This window comes from Ahaetulla prasina, chromosome 4 (genome assembly GCF_028640845.1).
Source record: "Ahaetulla prasina isolate Xishuangbanna chromosome 4, ASM2864084v1, whole genome shotgun sequence".
NCBI classification, from domain to species: Eukaryota; Metazoa; Chordata; class Lepidosauria; order Squamata; family Colubridae; genus Ahaetulla; species Ahaetulla prasina.
In genome coordinates, this window is record NC_080542.1 from 121,033,572 (window position 1) to 121,052,109 (window position 18,538).

General features: G+C 38.2%; 1 protein-coding gene across 1 annotated transcript in view; it reads left to right on the forward strand.

The window, feature by feature from the left end:
- Positions 1-394: 394 nt before the first annotated feature.
- Positions 395-18,538, forward strand: part of ST8SIA6 (ST8 alpha-N-acetyl-neuraminide alpha-2,8-sialyltransferase 6) — a 51,264-nt gene continuing 33,120 nt past the window's right edge. The window contains exons 1-3 of the mRNA XM_058183964.1: positions 395-528; positions 787-891; positions 8,820-8,918. Coding sequence (XP_058039947.1) covers positions 434-528; positions 787-891; positions 8,820-8,918 — 299 coding nt within the window. The 5' untranslated portion in view covers positions 395-433. The remainder of the gene's footprint in view (positions 529-786; positions 892-8,819; positions 8,919-18,538) is intronic.

Sequence of the window (18,538 nt, forward strand, 5' to 3'; positions counted from 1 at the left end):
CCCCCCATTCCGTTTCCATCCCTCCAGGAGTAGAGCGAACGAGAGACCGCGGGGGAGAGAAATGGAGGCGGGCTGCCAAGGGATGCTCGCAGGGCTGGGACAAGGTGCTCCCCTCCCCTTGGCTTCGTCAGACCCAGAAGGAGGCGAATCTCTTGCCACCGAGCCGGACTGGCGGTGGTCGCCCCTCGCGAGTTGAAGCATCTGGGGAGGCGGCGCGGCGCGGCCGAAGAGGAGGAGGCGACCCTGGGCGGGCCATCGCCGCCCCTCCTTTACCCACCACCGCCACTGCCGCCGACCTGACTGGGTTGCCATCACTGCAGAGGGGGGCTGCCATCGCCGTCGCTTCTTCATCCTCCGTTCCTCGCTCTTTCTGGAGCTTTTGGGTCGCGTCGCCGTCCAGCTGTCCCGGCAGCTGCAGGCGGGAGAACGCACGATGCGGGCGGTTCTTGCCCTGCTTGCTCTGATCGGTAGCCTGCTCCTCTTCCTGTGCTTGGCGCGGCTCCCAGCCGGGGGCGCCGGGGGCGCAAGGTAGGCGGAGGAGATCCAAAGCTTTCACGGGGGAGGCGTGGCTTAGGAAGGGGGAACAGAGTTCGGGGGGCGCAGATGACAAATGGGGGAGCCTCTATTCCGGACCGGGTGTACATAGGTCACAGTGCCGCGGAGACTATAAGTAGGATTAGCCGCTGGGTAAGCGCGTACTGTGGCTCTTGATGACCGCTCCTTTCGTTGGGCACTCTAGGACAACTTTGGTCTCTCTTGCTTGCTTCCTTGCTTTCTTGCCAGTAGCTGGGACATGGAGGGCAGAGCTGCGACGGACTACACCCCCAGAGTGATGAGGTACCTCCGATCCCCCACGAATGTCCATGTGGTCACTCCGGTGGCCCCCAACAGGTAAAGATGGTGAGGGGCTTGCTGTGTTGGGAATACACCTCTGCGTTGCCTTGGATCAGAAAGAGTCACTGCTAACATCAGCCTGCGCTGAGACTGCGAAGCATCTCAAAAGGTCTCCGCGGTTTGTCACTTGGGGTTGGGCAGTAATGTAAGGAATTATTCCACAGGAAGCTAAGATGCGTCCCTCACCCTTCTTCTAGATGGCTGATCCAATTATTTCCTAAAGTTCAGTTGTCTATTAGTGCAATAATCTTTCATTACACTAATAGTTGGGCAAATGTGTCTGTTGCTCTACTTACAGCACTTTTAAAACTTTGTGTAAGTGTGTAAGACTATATACTGAACATATATTTCAGATCTCTTGAAGTAAACTGCAGAGTTCAGTAAATGCTATCTTTACACAACAGCAGAAAACACGCTAATTTATAACACTGGAAAAATAGTATGCCTTGCCTTAGACTTGTCTTTGTTATACATTTAAGCAAATAGAATAATAATATTTCTGAAGTAGTTTGGAAAATATAAATACTTGGTTTCTTTTTAAGTTTCTTGAATGTTATCTTTTACTTTGTCTCCAGTCCTTTCTTTGATGTGCTACTAGATGCTTGTGTGTGTGTGTGTGTGTGCGTGCGTGTGTATGTGTAAGAGAGAGAGAGAGAGAGAGAGAGAGAGAGAGAGAGAGAGAGAGAGAGCATGCATAGTAACACCTTTCCTGTGATTATTAATACTATCATCCTTTAAAGGGATCTGGGATGAAAATTTTTCAAAAGAAAAGACATTCATATTTTAGCGCTTTGGCATCATATTTACTAGTGATCATCTATCATTTGTTACACTAGCTTCCTATAAACCTCAAATTCACACAGAGAAGTAGCGAAATACAAGTGCCTCTTCACACAATAAGCATACAGCACAAAAAACTAAGTTGCTGTTGAATAAAGTTTGCTATTACTGTGCTTTAAAAAATAACCACTGTTGTGTTCAGCTAAAGCAATGGCCAAATGAGATGGTTTACAGAGACAGACAGAATGGGAAGTAGAGAGCAAGCTTCCCATTTATTTTCTGTTCTCTGTAAAAAAACAAAAAAAAGGATACCTCAGGAAAAAGTGCTCCTGTTATTTACTTTCAGAAAATCTCTTCGAGTTGACAGGTTGGTTGGTGCCTGTGGAAAACAGTAAGTGCCAATGCCTTCTTCTTATATTTACCAGGTTTTTTATTCCACCCGAATTTTAGAAATAGATTATTGTAGGAAGCAGATAAGTATGGGGTAAGGACTAGGAATGATACACCTCATTTCACCTAGGAATGATACACCTCAAGTCCATCTCCTCAGACATGGATGGTCATCTGGTGGCTCTTGGTCTCTTTCAGCTGAATGCACTTCATAGGCTTATGGTGGTAAGAGGAAAAGGAGGACAGAACACTATGCACCCTTGAGCTCTTTCATGAAAAGTGGGGTATCGATCAAATCAGCCAATCAATATCATAATGCAAACCACTGGTCCTTACCATTTATTTATTGGAGTGCTTTGGACTGTTACAAGATCCATTTTCATCTCCTAGAAAGGCAGCACATCCTGAGAAATTTTATTTACCTCTTGAAAAATTCATGTTTTTGTTCAGGATACAAGATCTGGGTTACATACCTGCAGGGAGGTACAAGAAGATGCATAAAACTTAACTCTTTGCTGTTTCCATGCAGAAGTTGTCTGAGTTTGCAGCTTGGATTTGACAGCTCGATGGCCCTTCCCATTTTAAATAGGCAGATTTCCATGGTAACCCTTTGGGAATGCAGCAGCCCACATCTGCTCCCAATGTTCCAAATTAGTCCCTGGCTGAAAAAAAGTTGTTCCACTGTTGTGTGATGTACCTATACGAAATCAATTGTCAAATAGGAAATATATATTATTTTAAGATCATTTACTACTTGCTGTACTTGCTTTACAAATATGCTTTACAAATATAAATATAAAATGTAATACAAATATTTACCATAGCTACCAGTCTGAGCCGATAAATATTGAGATGTTCCAAAAAGTCAGCAAAGAAATACAGAAAACTATATAACATCTTACTGTTATCTAGCTATCATCTGGATTTTTGTAGTCCAGATTTGGTAGCCCTACATTTAACACACACACATACACACACACACACACACACATACACACACACACATACACACACACGACCAACCATTAGGGAATGCAGTCTTGTTCATACAGGCATTTTCCTGGTAGATTTATAAATGTTAAACCACTGCTGTGGATGGTTCAATAGAAATCCTCTTGTGTAAGAGAATGTGCTCTTTCCTTGATTCCAGGGAATTGCAAGATAAGGTCTAAGAGAAGGGAAAAATAGGGTTAGGTTAACGACATTTAAGTTGGAAAAATCCTAATAGCCTCTAGATGCCAGCAAAGATGTAGATACATACGTTGCAAGGCAGATGTGGTAGCCCTAAATATCATAAGAGAGTTGGAAGGGACTTTGGAGGTCTTCTAGTCAAACCCTCTGCCCAGGCAGGAAACCCTACACCATTTTAGACAAATGGTTATCCAACATTTTCTTGAAAATTTCCAGTGTTGGAGCATTCACAACTTCTGCAGGTAAGTTGTTCCATTTATTAATTGTTCTAACTGTCAGGAAATTTATCCTTAGTTCTAAGTTGCTTCTCTCCTTGATTAGTTTCCACCCATTGCTTCTTGTTCTACCCTCAGGTGCTTTGGAGAATAGTTTGACTCCCTCTTCTTTGTGGAAACCCCTGAGATATTGGAACACTGCCATCATGTCTCCCCTAGTCCTTCTTTTCATTAAATTAGAACATACAGAGTTCCTGCAATCGTTCTTCATATGTTTTAGCCTCCAGTCCCCTAATCATCTTCGTTGGTCTTCTCTGCATTCTTTCTAGAGTCTCAACATTTTTTTTACATCGTGGCAACCAAAACTGAATGCAATATTCCAAGTGTGGCCTTACCAAAGCATTATAAAATGGTATTAACACTTCATGTGATCTTGATTCTATCCCTCTATTTATGCAGCCCAGAACTGTGTTGACTTTTTTGGCAGCTGCTGCACACTGCTGGTTCATATCTAAATGGTTGTCCACCAGGACTCCAAGATCCCTTTCACAGTTACTCCTATTGAGCAAGGTACCACATATACGGTACCTGTACATTTTGGGTTTTTTGCCTAAATGTAGAACCTTACTTTTTTCACTGTTGAATTTCATTTTGTTAGATAGCGCCCAATGTTCAAGTCTGCCAAGATTCTTCTGTATCTTGAGCCTATCTTCTGGAGTGTTGGCTATTCCTGCCAGCTTGGTGTCATCTGCAAATTTGATGAGTTCCCCATCTATCCCCTTGTCCAAGTCATTGATGAAGATATTGAAGAGTACTGGGCCTAAAACAGAGCCTTTGGGTATTCCACTGCATACTTCTCGCCATGTGGATGCAGTTCCATTGAGGACTACACGTTGAGTGCAGTTGGTCAGCCAGTTATGAATCCATCTGGTGGTGGTGCTGTCTAACCCACATTTTTCAACTTTATCTAGTAGTAGATTATGGTCTACTTTATCAAATGCCTTACTGAAGTCCAAGTAAATTATATCGACAGCATTCCTCTGGTCCACTAATTTTGTCACTTCATCAAAGAATGCAATAAGATTAGTCTGGCATGATCTGTTTTTGACAATCCATGTTGGCTTTTGCTTATTACTTAGTTTGCTTCTAGGTACCGTAGAACAATTGGATAGCAGGAGGACATTTCATCTAAGTTAGGCATGGGCAACTATTTTTGGTTAAGTACTGTACAGTAAGCTGCAGAGGATTGCCAGGTGCATCTCCAGTGACCCACCAACATCATAAAGAAAGGAGAGAATTTTGAGTTTGGAGAAAGGTTGAGATAGATAATAAATTTAGAGCATTAACATACAAAGCAAAAACCAATCAAAAGAAAGAAATATACCAATCCAACATAGCATCCTGCCATCAATAATTGGTTTAGCTTAGTTTGGATTCCTCAAATGTTGGTAGTGAGTTCTGAAGTTGGATTCAGGCTGCAAAATGGGGAGCAGTGAGGCGCTGTGTGTGTGTGTGTGTGTGTGTGTGTGTGTGTGTGTGTGTTCCATAGACTGCACATCCAGTGGTGGGATTCAAGTAATTTAACAACTGGTTCTCTGCCCTAATGATTTCTTCGAACAACCAGTTTGCCAAATTGCTCAGAAAGTTAACAACCAGTTCTCCTGAAGTGGTGCGAACTGGCTGAATCCCACCACTGTGCACATCCCAACTGACCCAGCAATCAACTCCATCCAACTCAGGAGATGTCTGAAAAGAAATTATAGAGCTATAACTAGAATACCGTATATACTCGAGTATAAGCCGAGTTTTTCAGCACGTTTTTTGTGCTGAAAAACTTCCCCTCGGCTTATACTCGGGTCTATACGGCTTATACTCGAGTTTTTTTTCTTTCTTTTTTTCACATTTTACCGGACGGAAGCCCTGCCGGTGCAGTGAGAGGGCGGGGCGGGGGAGCCGCCAGCCTTCTCAGCTGAGGGAGGGAGGGTTTCCCCAACCAGTAGGTGCCTCATTTCCCACCCTCGGCTTATACTCGAGTCCCCAGTTTACCCCAGTTTTTGGGGTAAAATTGGGGACCTCGGCTTATACTCGGATCGGCTTATATTCGAGTATATACGGTAACTAGATTTTTTGCAAGGAGTTATGGTATGAACCCAAATTTGGTCATGCTTAGAGAAAGTCTGCTGAAAATACTGAAATGAGACAAGTTACTTATTGCTAACTTAAATCAATTTAAGATATTGATTTCAATGTGCTTACTCTAAGTACAGCAATAGTTAGAGTACGTTTTTCATTTTAATTCTGAGAAATTACAAGGACAAATGGAAGCTTCCAATACTACTCACATCAAATAATATTTATTTCAAGTTTCCATTAATGAAGATTTGCAGATAAAAAAAAGCCTTTAAAAAAGTAGGAAGGAAGTACTCAATTCTCGTGTTGTAATAAATCACAATGTCTTTAAGTTTTCTTCAGTTGCTTAGTGAATGAAATTGTTAACTTAAAACACTGAATTAAGCCCACACAAAATAATTTACATTCTGGCTTAGGACAATAAAGTAAAAACAGAAGTATATTTCACTGTGCTAATACTACTTACATGAGAAAACAGGTTTTTATTGGTGCCTCTGTGCTTGCCTGTTACTCCTTTGTTCTGCCAAAGTATTTTATGGTCCAGAGCACTGATATTTTTATAATCTGTCTGACTGTCTCTCTGTTTCATTTTGGAATGCAGTGATTAGGATTCACACCATGGCTGAAGAGTGCTAATTACTTTATAAATTTGACTACCACCTCTTAGCTGTTGTTTTCTTATTCTTTTGCTTGGCTTTTAACTCTGTGGTCACAATATTAGGAAACAGAATAATAGGATAACAGAATTGTAAGGGAGATTGGAGCCCCTATTATTCAGAACAAATGCTATCCAATCTCTTCTTAAAAACCTCCAATGATGGAGCACCCACAACTCCAGGAGGCAGACTGTTCTACTGATTAATTGTTCTCACTGTCAGGAAATTTCTCCTTAATTATGGGTTGGATTTCTCTTTAATAATCTTCTATCTGTCATTTCTTGTCCTGCCCTCAAGAAAACATTTTTCTCAAGACACAACAGCTGCCTTCTTTATCAACTTTTACCGAATCAAGGGCTGGCTTGATACATCAATAGTCAAACATTTCTTACTGTGATTATTCAAACATTATTTTTCAATGCCAGTTTCTTTAATATGCATTTTGTAGGAGCCTACTCTTCTCCAAGTAGTAGTGAGAAGGTATTAGCCGAAGGTAGGTGGAAAGGAAGCTGTTTTCAGCAATGAAACAAATTACATCAATATATTGGGCTATATTCAACTAAAAATCATGGCTGATTATTGTAAAAGTTTGAGTGCAATTCAGCCCACCTTCTTATTTCTCAAAGGACTTAGAGATATTCCTACTTTCAAGGGCTTTGTGAATTTCCTTGTTTGTTCTGTTTTGGTAGCTTCCCTACAGAATTCAATATTGACATGCAAATCCTGGGAGGAAGTGGAAAAATGTCACTTTGACAAATTTTGAGCAAAACACTCCAAGCTGCTTCATAGGATAACATGCATCCTTTCCTTGCTTTGGACTGCAAAATTAAATGGACACGTGGCTTTGCTTCTGCTTCTTTGCTTCTTTTCCTTATGCCCTCCTGTGGCCAGAAGCAGATTCCACAGAGGTTAGAAAAGCCATAAAGATTTCAGTGGAGCTGCAGGAGGTGCAGAAAAGTCACCTGTAAGCATCCCAACCATTTGATGGAAGCTGCTGTTACACAGAGAGCACTTATGGAAGGGTTGAAGAAGGTGGACAGACTATGTGGGCTGCATTTCACCTTCACCTCAAAGAACAGAACATCCCTCGGGTAAAGAGCTTTTTTTCAGGCTGTATTTAAGTTGCCTGCCAGAGGCCCAGTGCTTGCAGCCATTGTAATGGTTTCTCCCTACTGCATTGCAACCCTCTTGCTGAGGCAACAAATGTCATAAGGAGTTGTTTTTCAGCTTGGCAATTTTAAGTTTCATGAGCTTCAACTTTCAGAGTTCCCAAGCCAGCATATGTGAGCTCATTTGGTGATATTGTTGCTGTGTAGAATAACTAAAATGCCATTTATTCGCCTTTTTTTTGTAGGAGCAGAATGAATGAATAAATGGAGAGATTGGGTGACAGAGGGAGATGGAGGGAGGGAGGGAGGGAGGGAGAAAGAGAAAGAGAGAGGGAGAGAAGGAGAGAGAGAATGAAAATAAGAATTTTTGGAGAAAGAAAAAAATATTTAGAATAAAAACTTGAACCCAAGGTTATAGTGCCACATACAATTAGCTGGATACCCAAAATACAGGATAAAAGAATTAGCTGACATAAAAATTAGAGCAAAGCAGAGTGATTAAGTATAGCTATAAATAATCATTGATTTTGGGTAAATTAATTTGCCCTAATCACTGCTCCAATTATTAGGAAAAATTAATGGCTAGGATGGTGGTAGCTGAAGTTGCTTTGCCTTACTAAAATTTTCTGCTTTTCAGTATTCCTCCAAATACTTAACTTGAATTATCTGTCTTTAATGGCAGCATCAAGCTTTTGCAATTCTAGTACAACTTCACTCCAGGGTAGCTGTAAGAAGGAAGCATTGATTTATAAGCAATTACATTCTTACACATTAATTCTGAATGCTTTATGCTGGGCAGTTTGAACTATTTAATGCAGCTAACTTAGATTAGGGTTCACTGTTTTACTTTATATGAACATATGTCTATAGAATTGTTCTAGGGACAGTTGCCCAATGTAAGCTGCCCAGCATAAAGCATTCAGAATTAATTTATCAGAATGTATTTGCTTATAAATCAATGCTTTCTTCTTACAGCTACCCTGGAGTGAAGTTGTAATAGAATTGCAAAAACTTGATGCTGCCATTAAAAACAGATAAGATCCTGTGATTTTTTTTAAATAGAATTTTGAGAACATTTAAGAAAAACATTTTATATTTATTGTAAAATATGTCAATACAGTTTTGAATTGTATTGCTATTGAAGTTGGGAAGTGGGATTGAAATGTATTGCTATTGAAGCTGAAGTGGGAATTCCATTTTTTTTAATGTGTTTCTGGTTTACATTAGCATCTACACAATGCGCTACACAATTCAATCAAAAATCAAGTTTAAAAAATAAATTCTGCATTGGGTGGCAATTCAAAGTCATTCTTCTTCAGGCTGAAATAGACCTCATTGGTATTTCTTGTTTCTTTCATAATTTGACCTGTTACTTATCTTTTCAGCAATTCATTGCGCTATTGCAAAGTATGTTTGCTCTTCTTTCAAATGGATTTTCCTTTTTATATAAACAGAGCAATTCTTAATACAGCCAGAGTGCAGAAATCTGAGCATGCCTCAAAATGCAAGGATATATGGAGTAACAATTGGTCATCATCGATTAAGAAGAAAAGGTAAAGTGTCTGCATTCAGTTATAAATGTACTTGACTGGCAAGCAGCAATGGCAATTTTACAATCCTGAACAGTTAAGTATATAGTATAACAATTTTAGGTGTGAGAAATCCATTGGCATCTCCTTATAGGAACTTGGCCAAGATCTTTTAGTAGTTGAATTGGCCAACATCTGATTTAACCTAAATATGGTTATACTAAGAAATTATTATAGCATCATACCTTACTGCATTGGCACTTGCAGTCTAGAATGACATATCTCCAGAGGTTCACATGGCCCAACTTCATTGCCCAGCAAATTAGTTTTAATTGTCTGGTTCTTTCTCCAGGCCCTGGGATAAGAAATTGTTTTTGATGCCTTTTTATTATCAGATGGGCTTTTTTGTTTATTTGCTTGCTTGCTTGCTTGCGTGTTTTTCTCATTTTTTTATCTAGTCTTGCTTATAATTGGGTGTTTTGTATTAGCTGTTTTATTGTTATCTGTCCTGAGATGGTTGATTTAGGTAGCTCTATAAATTTGATGCCATGCAGTATATAAAATCACCTGAATTTTGATCTGGGATATGTATTTTCCTATTCAGAGGCATATTCACTGGGGAATTATATATTTAGATACAAAGATGGAGGTTAGATTAGAGATAATATGCTTTATACAAAAATACTGCTTATTGGCCAAACAAGGATAGAGTCCAGATTGGTATGGAAACTGTTCTAATGACATTCCATGGAAAGCATGAGGGCCTAGATTATTGCTTATGTTGGGACTATCAAATCATATGCTTTAAAATGCCATCAACTGAGATCATTCTGATTTATTGTGGGCACTAACTCAATGGCCCAATGCCATTGTAAGGAAAGTTTATCTATATCAGTAGAAAAGATGATAGTTGAACTAGAGAATATTACATCCAATACACTCATTAACTAAAAACTAGATTAGGATTAACCAATCAAAGAGTTTAAATCTACCAGCCAGTTGAAAAAGTCTGGTTGCTACAGATTATCTCTTCATGTGCCTGAGGCTGTGATGTTTTGAGACAACCTTGCTCCATGTGATGCGCTCCAAATATGTTGTTTTTCTGCATCCAGAAGATCAAGATTTGGACATGCTGCTTGAAATTCTGGGAGCTGAAGTTCAATATATTCCCAAATTACAGATGGCTACTCTGAAGTCTGAACACATATCTGGTAGTTTACTAGCTCTCTGCCTTAACAGTCTCTATGTATATTTCTAATACTGTGGGACTTTTACTTATAGTTGAGGAAAAAAGATAATTGAACTTCATCTGTTTATTTAGTTTTAGAAGCTCTGTTTATGCTGTAATTTCATAAAAATACTCACTCATGTTAATGCAATGATGCATGACATCAAACAAGCTATCAGCTAATAGCCATTTTTTTTGGCTATGGTTGAGTTTTCTTCCTTACATACTGATTTTTATATTACTGATAAACAAGCTGAAATTTCCATGCCTTTATTTTTTATATTTTATAAAATATTTTATTTTATATCTGTCTGTCTGTCAGTTAATCTGTCTGTCTGTCTCTTTGTCTGTCGCGATCTATAATCTGTCTGTCTGTCTGTCTGTCTGTCTGTCTGTCTGTCTATCTAGCTAGCTATCTAATTCGTATCCTTTTTTCCATAAACAACTCAAGGCATACATTCCAATACCCTTTCCCCTTCCTGCTTTTTTCCACAGCAACTCCTCCTTATGAAGTGAGTTGGACTGAAAGGAGGATGACTGGCTCATTGGGCTTTCATGCCAAATGTGGGTCTCAGTCTCCAGTTTTCTAGGTTGGCATCTTAACTACTACACCAAACTGATGTTTGTATGATGCCTTTTATTGATGTTGTTATTGCATTGTTAGATGACAAAAAAAATGAAAAGAAACATACTTTCATTCAACCTTTTTTTGGTATTTTGATTAACAAATACTGTTTCAATATCAACATTGCTTTGGTAAAGAATCTCCATATCAAGACATTCATATATAATATTTCAATGAATTTTTCATGACAAATAACCCAACACAGTTGATTATTGCAGTCACCCAGCTATACAGTAGTGGAGACTGGACCTCTAGGCCAGAAAAAGTCAGAACAACTGACTCAGCAGGGTCAGGCTTTGAGGCACACAAGTCAGGTTGAGTCAATAGCAGCCTGTCAAACTGTTGGTTGCCATAACCCTTGGCAGCCATTACAGAAGTTTTTAAATAGCTGTAAAATGGAATGCTTTTGGAGCCTATTTACACAGAAAAGCAGACAAACCTTTAGCTATTTCTTATTCAAAGATTAAGCGCTTGCATTAATTTACATCTTTTGGTCTTATACACCGTAGCATGCTGATAATTCTAATGCAGCTTCAGAAAACTTTGACCTACATCAAGATATCTTACGTTTATAGATCTTTTATGAAGTTACAATAAAACTTTCAGAGCAACACAGTAATTAACAGTATCTGCTTCACTGAACATTAGAATCTGATATCTTCTTTCTCATGTGCTGCTATCTAAAGTCAAGCAGTGATGACCAACTAATAATTTCCTTCAGATTATATTACTAGGTTTAAGGCAAGATGTATAGATGGAGAAACTTCAGTTTAATATAATTTTGAGATATTATCAAAGAGAAAATGTGACATAAAGTGTCAAAGAACTAAAATAGGACAAGTTTATTAGTTATAAATTCCTAATTGGCAACTTCACAGTAAAAGGCTTGTGGCTCATTCTTCAGAAACATAATATCCTTCAAAATTATTTCCAAGGATTGCTTTAATACCATACATACCAGTGATAGCTTACCTTTCCCGAACCAAGTGCCCAAAGCACGTGCGTGCCCAAATCCCCAAAATTCAATGCGCATGCAGCCCCCCTGCATGCGCCCCATCACCGCACACATGTGTGTGCGGCCCCCTGCATGCGCCCCATTCCCACACATGTGCAAATGGCCCCCATGTGCCCCCCCATGCATGTGTGGCAGAGACTGGAAGACCAGCTGGCTGGCAGGAGATATGCACGCATGCTCAGCAGACCTGAACTGGGGTGACGGCTTGTGTGCTATTACGGATATATACTGTGGAAACCAGTCTATGTACTGTATAGGATTTATCATCTGTCATTGGTAACAGTTGATTTAATATTTTTCTAGAGATTGTTTACATGACACTTAGCCAGATTGGTATTTGCATGATCTTTAAGCAAACTGGAGCTTTCCAGGAGTTTTGGGGCATAGCTACTTAAGTCCCTTGTAACTGACTATTCCCAGATGGTACTGGCATACAGAGGACATACTCAAGTATTAAGAATATAGACAAGAGGCTTTTTATAAGTAACTTCAGTACTTTTTGCCATAGTGTACTACAGTCTATTCTGATTCCAGAAATCTTTCTTGATAATCTATAACCTCATCAGAAGTAGTAGAAATCTATTTTATTACTTAGTTATCCACTTCAATATTAAATCACTTATATTCCATGTGCTTTTGTAATATCTATAGATCATTAAGGAAATTCCATTCCATCTCTGTTTAAGCGTAAAGAATTAAGAGTTTTTGACCATCACCATAATATTTCTATGGATGCATCTATAAGTGTGTACTTTATGGATAATACTAATTCTTATCTTTGCTTTATCAACAAAATAGTGGAATAGAATCATTAAAGAAAGGATGCAAAGGAAGGGCAGAATGAAATATGAATGGAAAAAATTAAAATAATTGTTATTTATTTTGAATAATTAAATAGAATTATTAAATTGTCCTGCACTGAGTTGTCCCACTGCAGGTTGGCCATGGTGAATTTTCCTATGGCAAGATAGCTATGGTGAGTTGGCTGCAGTGAATTGGCTGTCGTAAGTCGTCCAATTCCCCATCTCAGCATGGCAGTGTATTTATATACTTCAATTTTGAATCAACATGTAAATGCAATATCTTCTTCTATCCCCAAAAGTAGAATCTACTAATTCTTTTCCCTACTTTTCCCTCTGTCTTAATGGATTCTTTATCTTGTTTTTCTCATGCTATGGACAAAATGTTAGTTGGTTTTTGGCTAATTAGGCTTCCTTCCTTGGAAATAAATCTACCTCACTTGGATATACTATAAAAGTTTGAAGCAAAGAACATGTAGTGTCTTATCCGCCATTCTTTCAAGTAAACAGAAGTTACCTTCTCTAAATAAATAATTATTCATTAACAAGGTTTTTATTAGGCAGGGTTCAATTAGATTGAATTAGGTTTCACTTCAAGAAGCTGAAGGAATCAGAAGGCAACTGAGACTGTATTCTGGTGCTGAAGCCTATGTGCCACTTCCAGAAACACCTAAGGAATTTTCCCCATTCTAGAGCCAAAGAAAGGATTGCCAGTCCATCTGGCATTTGGAAATGGAATGGGGAGCAGTATCATCTTGTTATATCTTACGCCAGTCTATAAGGTAACCGTTCCTGGAAACTGTACTTGCTATGAATGAAAGCACCAGCCAGGGCAGGGATGTCAAACTCACATCATCATGTTGTCATCAGGTGATGTATCACGACTTCCCCCCTCTCCTAAAATGGGGTGGGCATGGCCAGAGTGTGGCCCGCGGGCCGTGAGTTTGACACCCCTTGTCCAGAGCATATAGTTATTATATGGTCTAAGGCAGGGGTGTCCAAACTTGGCAACTTTAAGACTTGTGGACTTCAACTCCAAGAATTCTGGGAGTTGAAGTCCACAAGCCTTAAAGTTGCCAAGTTTGGATCCCCCTGGTCTAAGCTATTTAGATTCTAAATTTCAGGCTTCAGAGCATCTTCCTTCTCATTATATTCTGAGCTAAAGTGTTTCTTTAGGACTACACAAATCTTTTCAAGACCTCATACCCCAAAGGCTGTTCCTAAACCTTTTGCATCTACTGTGATTTCTAGAAAATAGGTAGAACTATCAGGTTCCTACTTAATGATTTTAAAAGTGGTGTTCAGATTGTGAGATTCTCTGGAATTGAATGTTACAGCTGCCATTTTCTATTATGTTGCCAGTTAATGACTTTTCTTCCGGAGCCGGAGTGTTCTCATTTTCTTATCCCCAGCCAGTGAATGTCTTTAGGCAACAACTTCCCATTGTAAACTGGCAGGAATTTATCTAGATGAAATCATTGCCCTTCTGTAATATCAGCTTTATAGTATACCCCTTAATTTATAGAAATTTCCTCCCTTAAGCTTCAAGCTTCTAAGTAAAATTATTTTTCTGTCATATGATGATAACCAGCATAACTAAAGGAATGACTGAGTAGATACTCTTATTCACTCTTTTTTCTCTGCTCTGCAGAATGATAGTCTGACCCTAAGATTTCCATAAAACAGAAAGCTTAATAAAATTAACAATATCAGAGAATTGATTTCTACAGAAACATTTATTGAATGCTCTAGTGTTCACTACACTGAAATGTTTATTTTAAGAACATTTAAAATGAAGTATTTAATACTTTTTGTATTTCTGGAGTATACAAGCATGAATAATGAACTATAAATTGGAAAGATTGGGGGGGAAATCTTCTTTTTGCAAATTCGCTTTACCAGTTTATCACTATAATCAGATTGAACATAATAAAATATTATGATCATAATGAAAAAAATGCTGTTATGTGATTTGTGCCAAATATCTTGAAATATGTCAGGACTTCTTCCTTCCAAAACCCCCTTCTACCCTCATTCAGACATATCTCATTTCTCACTGTTAGAACTGTTATGCTATTCTAGCTGTGTATCCTGTCTCCCACTTAACATTCATACCTGCAATGCCTTTTACTGTTACTATAGGGCAAAATGGCACTCAAACTGAGAAGGAAAAAAGGTCTCTCCTACACTAGAAACAGAAAACCAGTCTGGTATAGTGGTTAAGGGACCAGCAGAACAAAAGTCCTAATCCTAGTTTAGACACAAAACCCATTTGAAACGAAGTTGGACATACTACATCACACTAAAGGTGGTGAAGAATCATCGCCTGGGACAAATTTTTAAACTAGGCAAATTTACTGACCGCAGAGAATACTAATTAGTGGTAGGTTGCTACTGGTTTGCACCAGTCAGGTGAACCACTAGTGGCGGGAGGCTTCACCCACCTCCCCAAGATGCATTAAATTGGCTCCAGATGAGGGTCAACAGAATTCAGGAGAGATTGGACTTGGAACACTTGTGAGAACTCAATGACTCTAAATTGATGATACATCCCCCCCCTTTTTCCCCCACAAGTTGAGTATTTTACATTATGTAAATTTGCTTTAAATAAGCTTTTTCCTAGCCTGTATTTTCTTTCTTAAACTCACCAGACTGCTTGTGATATCCGTTTATTCATTATATGCTATTGGTGCTGGTTTTCTTAGTGTTTGTCCTGCATGGTTGTAGAGTTTGCTTATTTTTTCAATACACACCGACCTAATTCTTACATGAGATGACATGAAGATCTTCAAATGGTTGAATTGACAACCATTTTAAGGATTGGCACTCCATTCTCATGTCAGTCATTTTGTTCAAAGCATGTTTCCAAACTTTGAAACATATCCCACAGACTTAAGAGGGAAGTGCAAGCCTGTTGTGTGCCAAGTAGTATAAGCCCCTCTTTTTTAGGGTGAATCCCCCTTTAATTGTAGTCCCATTTATGTATGCTCTGTTGGTCCTTGAATCAAGTATAAGTTACATACTTTGCCATGACATCTTTTTTTTAATCAAGTTTTTTTATTTTTATATAGTTTATACATATCATTATGTGAATGGTGTGGTATCTGAGTATCATACAATTCAATACAAATAAACATATTCATAATTATTACATTCCATTTTCCTTATTCCATATTATTAATACATTGCTTTACCACCCTTCCATTCTAAACTTTCTTTAACATTTCCCCCCTTCAAAATATTACATTCAAAGACGTGATAATCTGTTTTATTATTCATATTCCCATTATTTAACTCTTCCTCTCTATGTATATTAAAGTTCCTTTCTTTCTTTCTTCCATTATTTAATATCTCAATAGTGACTGCCAATATCAATCACAATCATTTAAAGCACTCAACATATTCCTATTCTATCTTTTTTCTAATTTTTTCATTCAAACTCTAGTTTTCTTGTTGCATATAATTCTACTATTATTACCCATAGCTAGATCTTCTCATTTCCAATTAATAATAAATTCTCATTTATAATTTTTCCATAGTTACATATCCATTTATAGTACAATGTTTATCCTAATATTTATTATATTACATACCAACTAATTATCCAGGCTGTATCATTCTAATATTAATACAATTATTAAAATATGATCATAACATATCTATAACTCTTTTTCTCCCCTTAACCATTATATCATCCAATCCTTTAATCCTACCCTTTTTTTTCCTTGTCTCCCATATTTTTTCTTTTAAGTCTTTTATTTCATCTACTTCGAGGTTTATAGTCTGAATCCATAATTTAATTTTTTCTCCTTGCCCTGCCCTTTCCCACTGTTAAATTTGAAACCTTTCTGTTCTAAATCCTATCTTTTTCCCCACAAGCCTCTTCCTGTTCCTCCCATTTTTTTTAAATCTTTTAAAGTGTTTTTCCCTCTGTTTTATTTCCTCAATCCTTATTAATTCTAAAAGTGTTTTCTCCTTGTTATCTTCTTTTTGTGGGTTTCTAAATCCTAATTCCCCTTCTATTTCAACTGTTAATTCCATTCCTTTCTTCTTGTCCTGATCTTTGTTCCTTGTCTCTTGTATACAATTTTCCCATCTTCTATCTATATGATCAAATATTTTCACTATGTCCTTGTGTAGTTCCAGTATAAGGTTCTTAATGCTTTGAATCATTGACTCCATTCTCCACAATTGTCAGTTCAGAACCAAGCTTCCAAGTCAAGTTTTAATGTCTCATCAATGTTCAATCAAACCAGTTAGTTACTTCAAGGATCCTCCACTACTCAAGTCATTTTTATATATCCAATAATATTCAGGGGCCTCCAAATGCAAAATCTTATTTAATATACCAGTCTCCAGTGATTAAAGTCTTCAGATATTTTCATTTATTTCAATGTTTATTCTCAAATTGCAAAAATTCATTTTCATCAGCAGATGGCACTCTTCGCTTCACTCTGTTGCCTCTCTGCTTTTATTTTGACAACTCCGATTTATTTATCTTGTTTGTTTGTTTGTTTGTTTGTTTTTTATTTACATTTATATCCCGCCCTTCTCCGAAGACTCAGGCGGCTTACAGTGTATAAGGCAATAGTCTCATTCTATTTGTATATTTACAAAGTCAACTTATTGCCCCCCCAACAATCTGGGTCCTCATTTTACCTACCTTATATAAAGGATGGAAGGCTGAATCAACCTTGGGCCGGGCTTGAACCTGCAGTAATTGCAGGCTGCTGTGTTTTAATAACAGGCTTCTTTACAGCCTGAGCTACCACGACCCCTTATAAATCTTATAAATTTTAACTTATAAATCCAATACTTAAAGCAAATTATTTGAAGAAAAGTGGGGTTATGATTCCAACATCTTAATATGCCTTCTGAATATCACACTTTTTGTTTTGAGGATTCAATTTCCAGCTTAATTTTCTTTTTAAACAAATATTTACTTTTTAAAATTTCCAATATGTTTTTTTCACAATAATTGCTGCCACAAATCATTCTAAAATGTATTCACCTTGAATTTTTTGGAGTGGTCAAGCTTCAACAATATTTTTTTTTCTCAGCCAGACAACACATCATTCACCATTTCTCTCCTCCTGCACAAACTTAAGGTTTCTGGATGTTCCCTGGCCTCATGGTAGCCATTTTGACTGTTGCTGCTCCTAGTCTTCGGATGTGGGTTTTCTGAGTCAGGAATGGAAGGTGTAATTCCCCTTAACCTGCAAGGTGGTCCTCCTTTGCTTCACCACCTTTGCTTCACCACCCCTCCAGGGCTATGGCTTCAAATGAAGCCCCTGACAGGGAGAGCTGGGAACAGGACCGTGGAGCTTGGGGTCCTTGCTTCCAAAGGCACCAGATGTTCAACTGGAAGTCACCATGACATCTATAATGGCTTCAGTGAGAGGAATTGTGTGCCATTTTAGGTGAACCATTACTGGCTACAGAATAACTGGATTTTCATACTCCAACATGGCTGTGAGGACAGAAAGAAAAGAGCTGATCAGAAACATTACTGCCACTTGTGGTTTTGTACCCTTTTCACTGACTTAAAAGATGTAACAATATTTTAATCCATGCTACAAAATTTGTTTGGGAATAGGAGTTGTGATTGGGGCTTCAGAAGTTCTACTCCTTCTCTTAATATTGCAGAGTAGGATTACCCATTTTCAATTTGTCCAACATTTGAATTGCTCTAGAAGTGATTTGAGCCTTGTCCTGCTTAGAGTTCTCATTTATAGAATATAGAGATTTTTGCATGAATGGTTATATGAAAAAAGCTAAATCATATAATGACCTATTCCAGATAGGGTTAGGTTTTTCTCATCTCCCAAATTTATAGAAACTCTACTGAATTACAATCTATGGGATTGACTAATTGGGCCTGGTGCAAGCCATTGCTGACAGTAAATTGCACTAGGTCCCATTTTTTAATCTATAGTAGAATATGAGTAGGAAAATAGAAGTTGATTTCAGAGACAG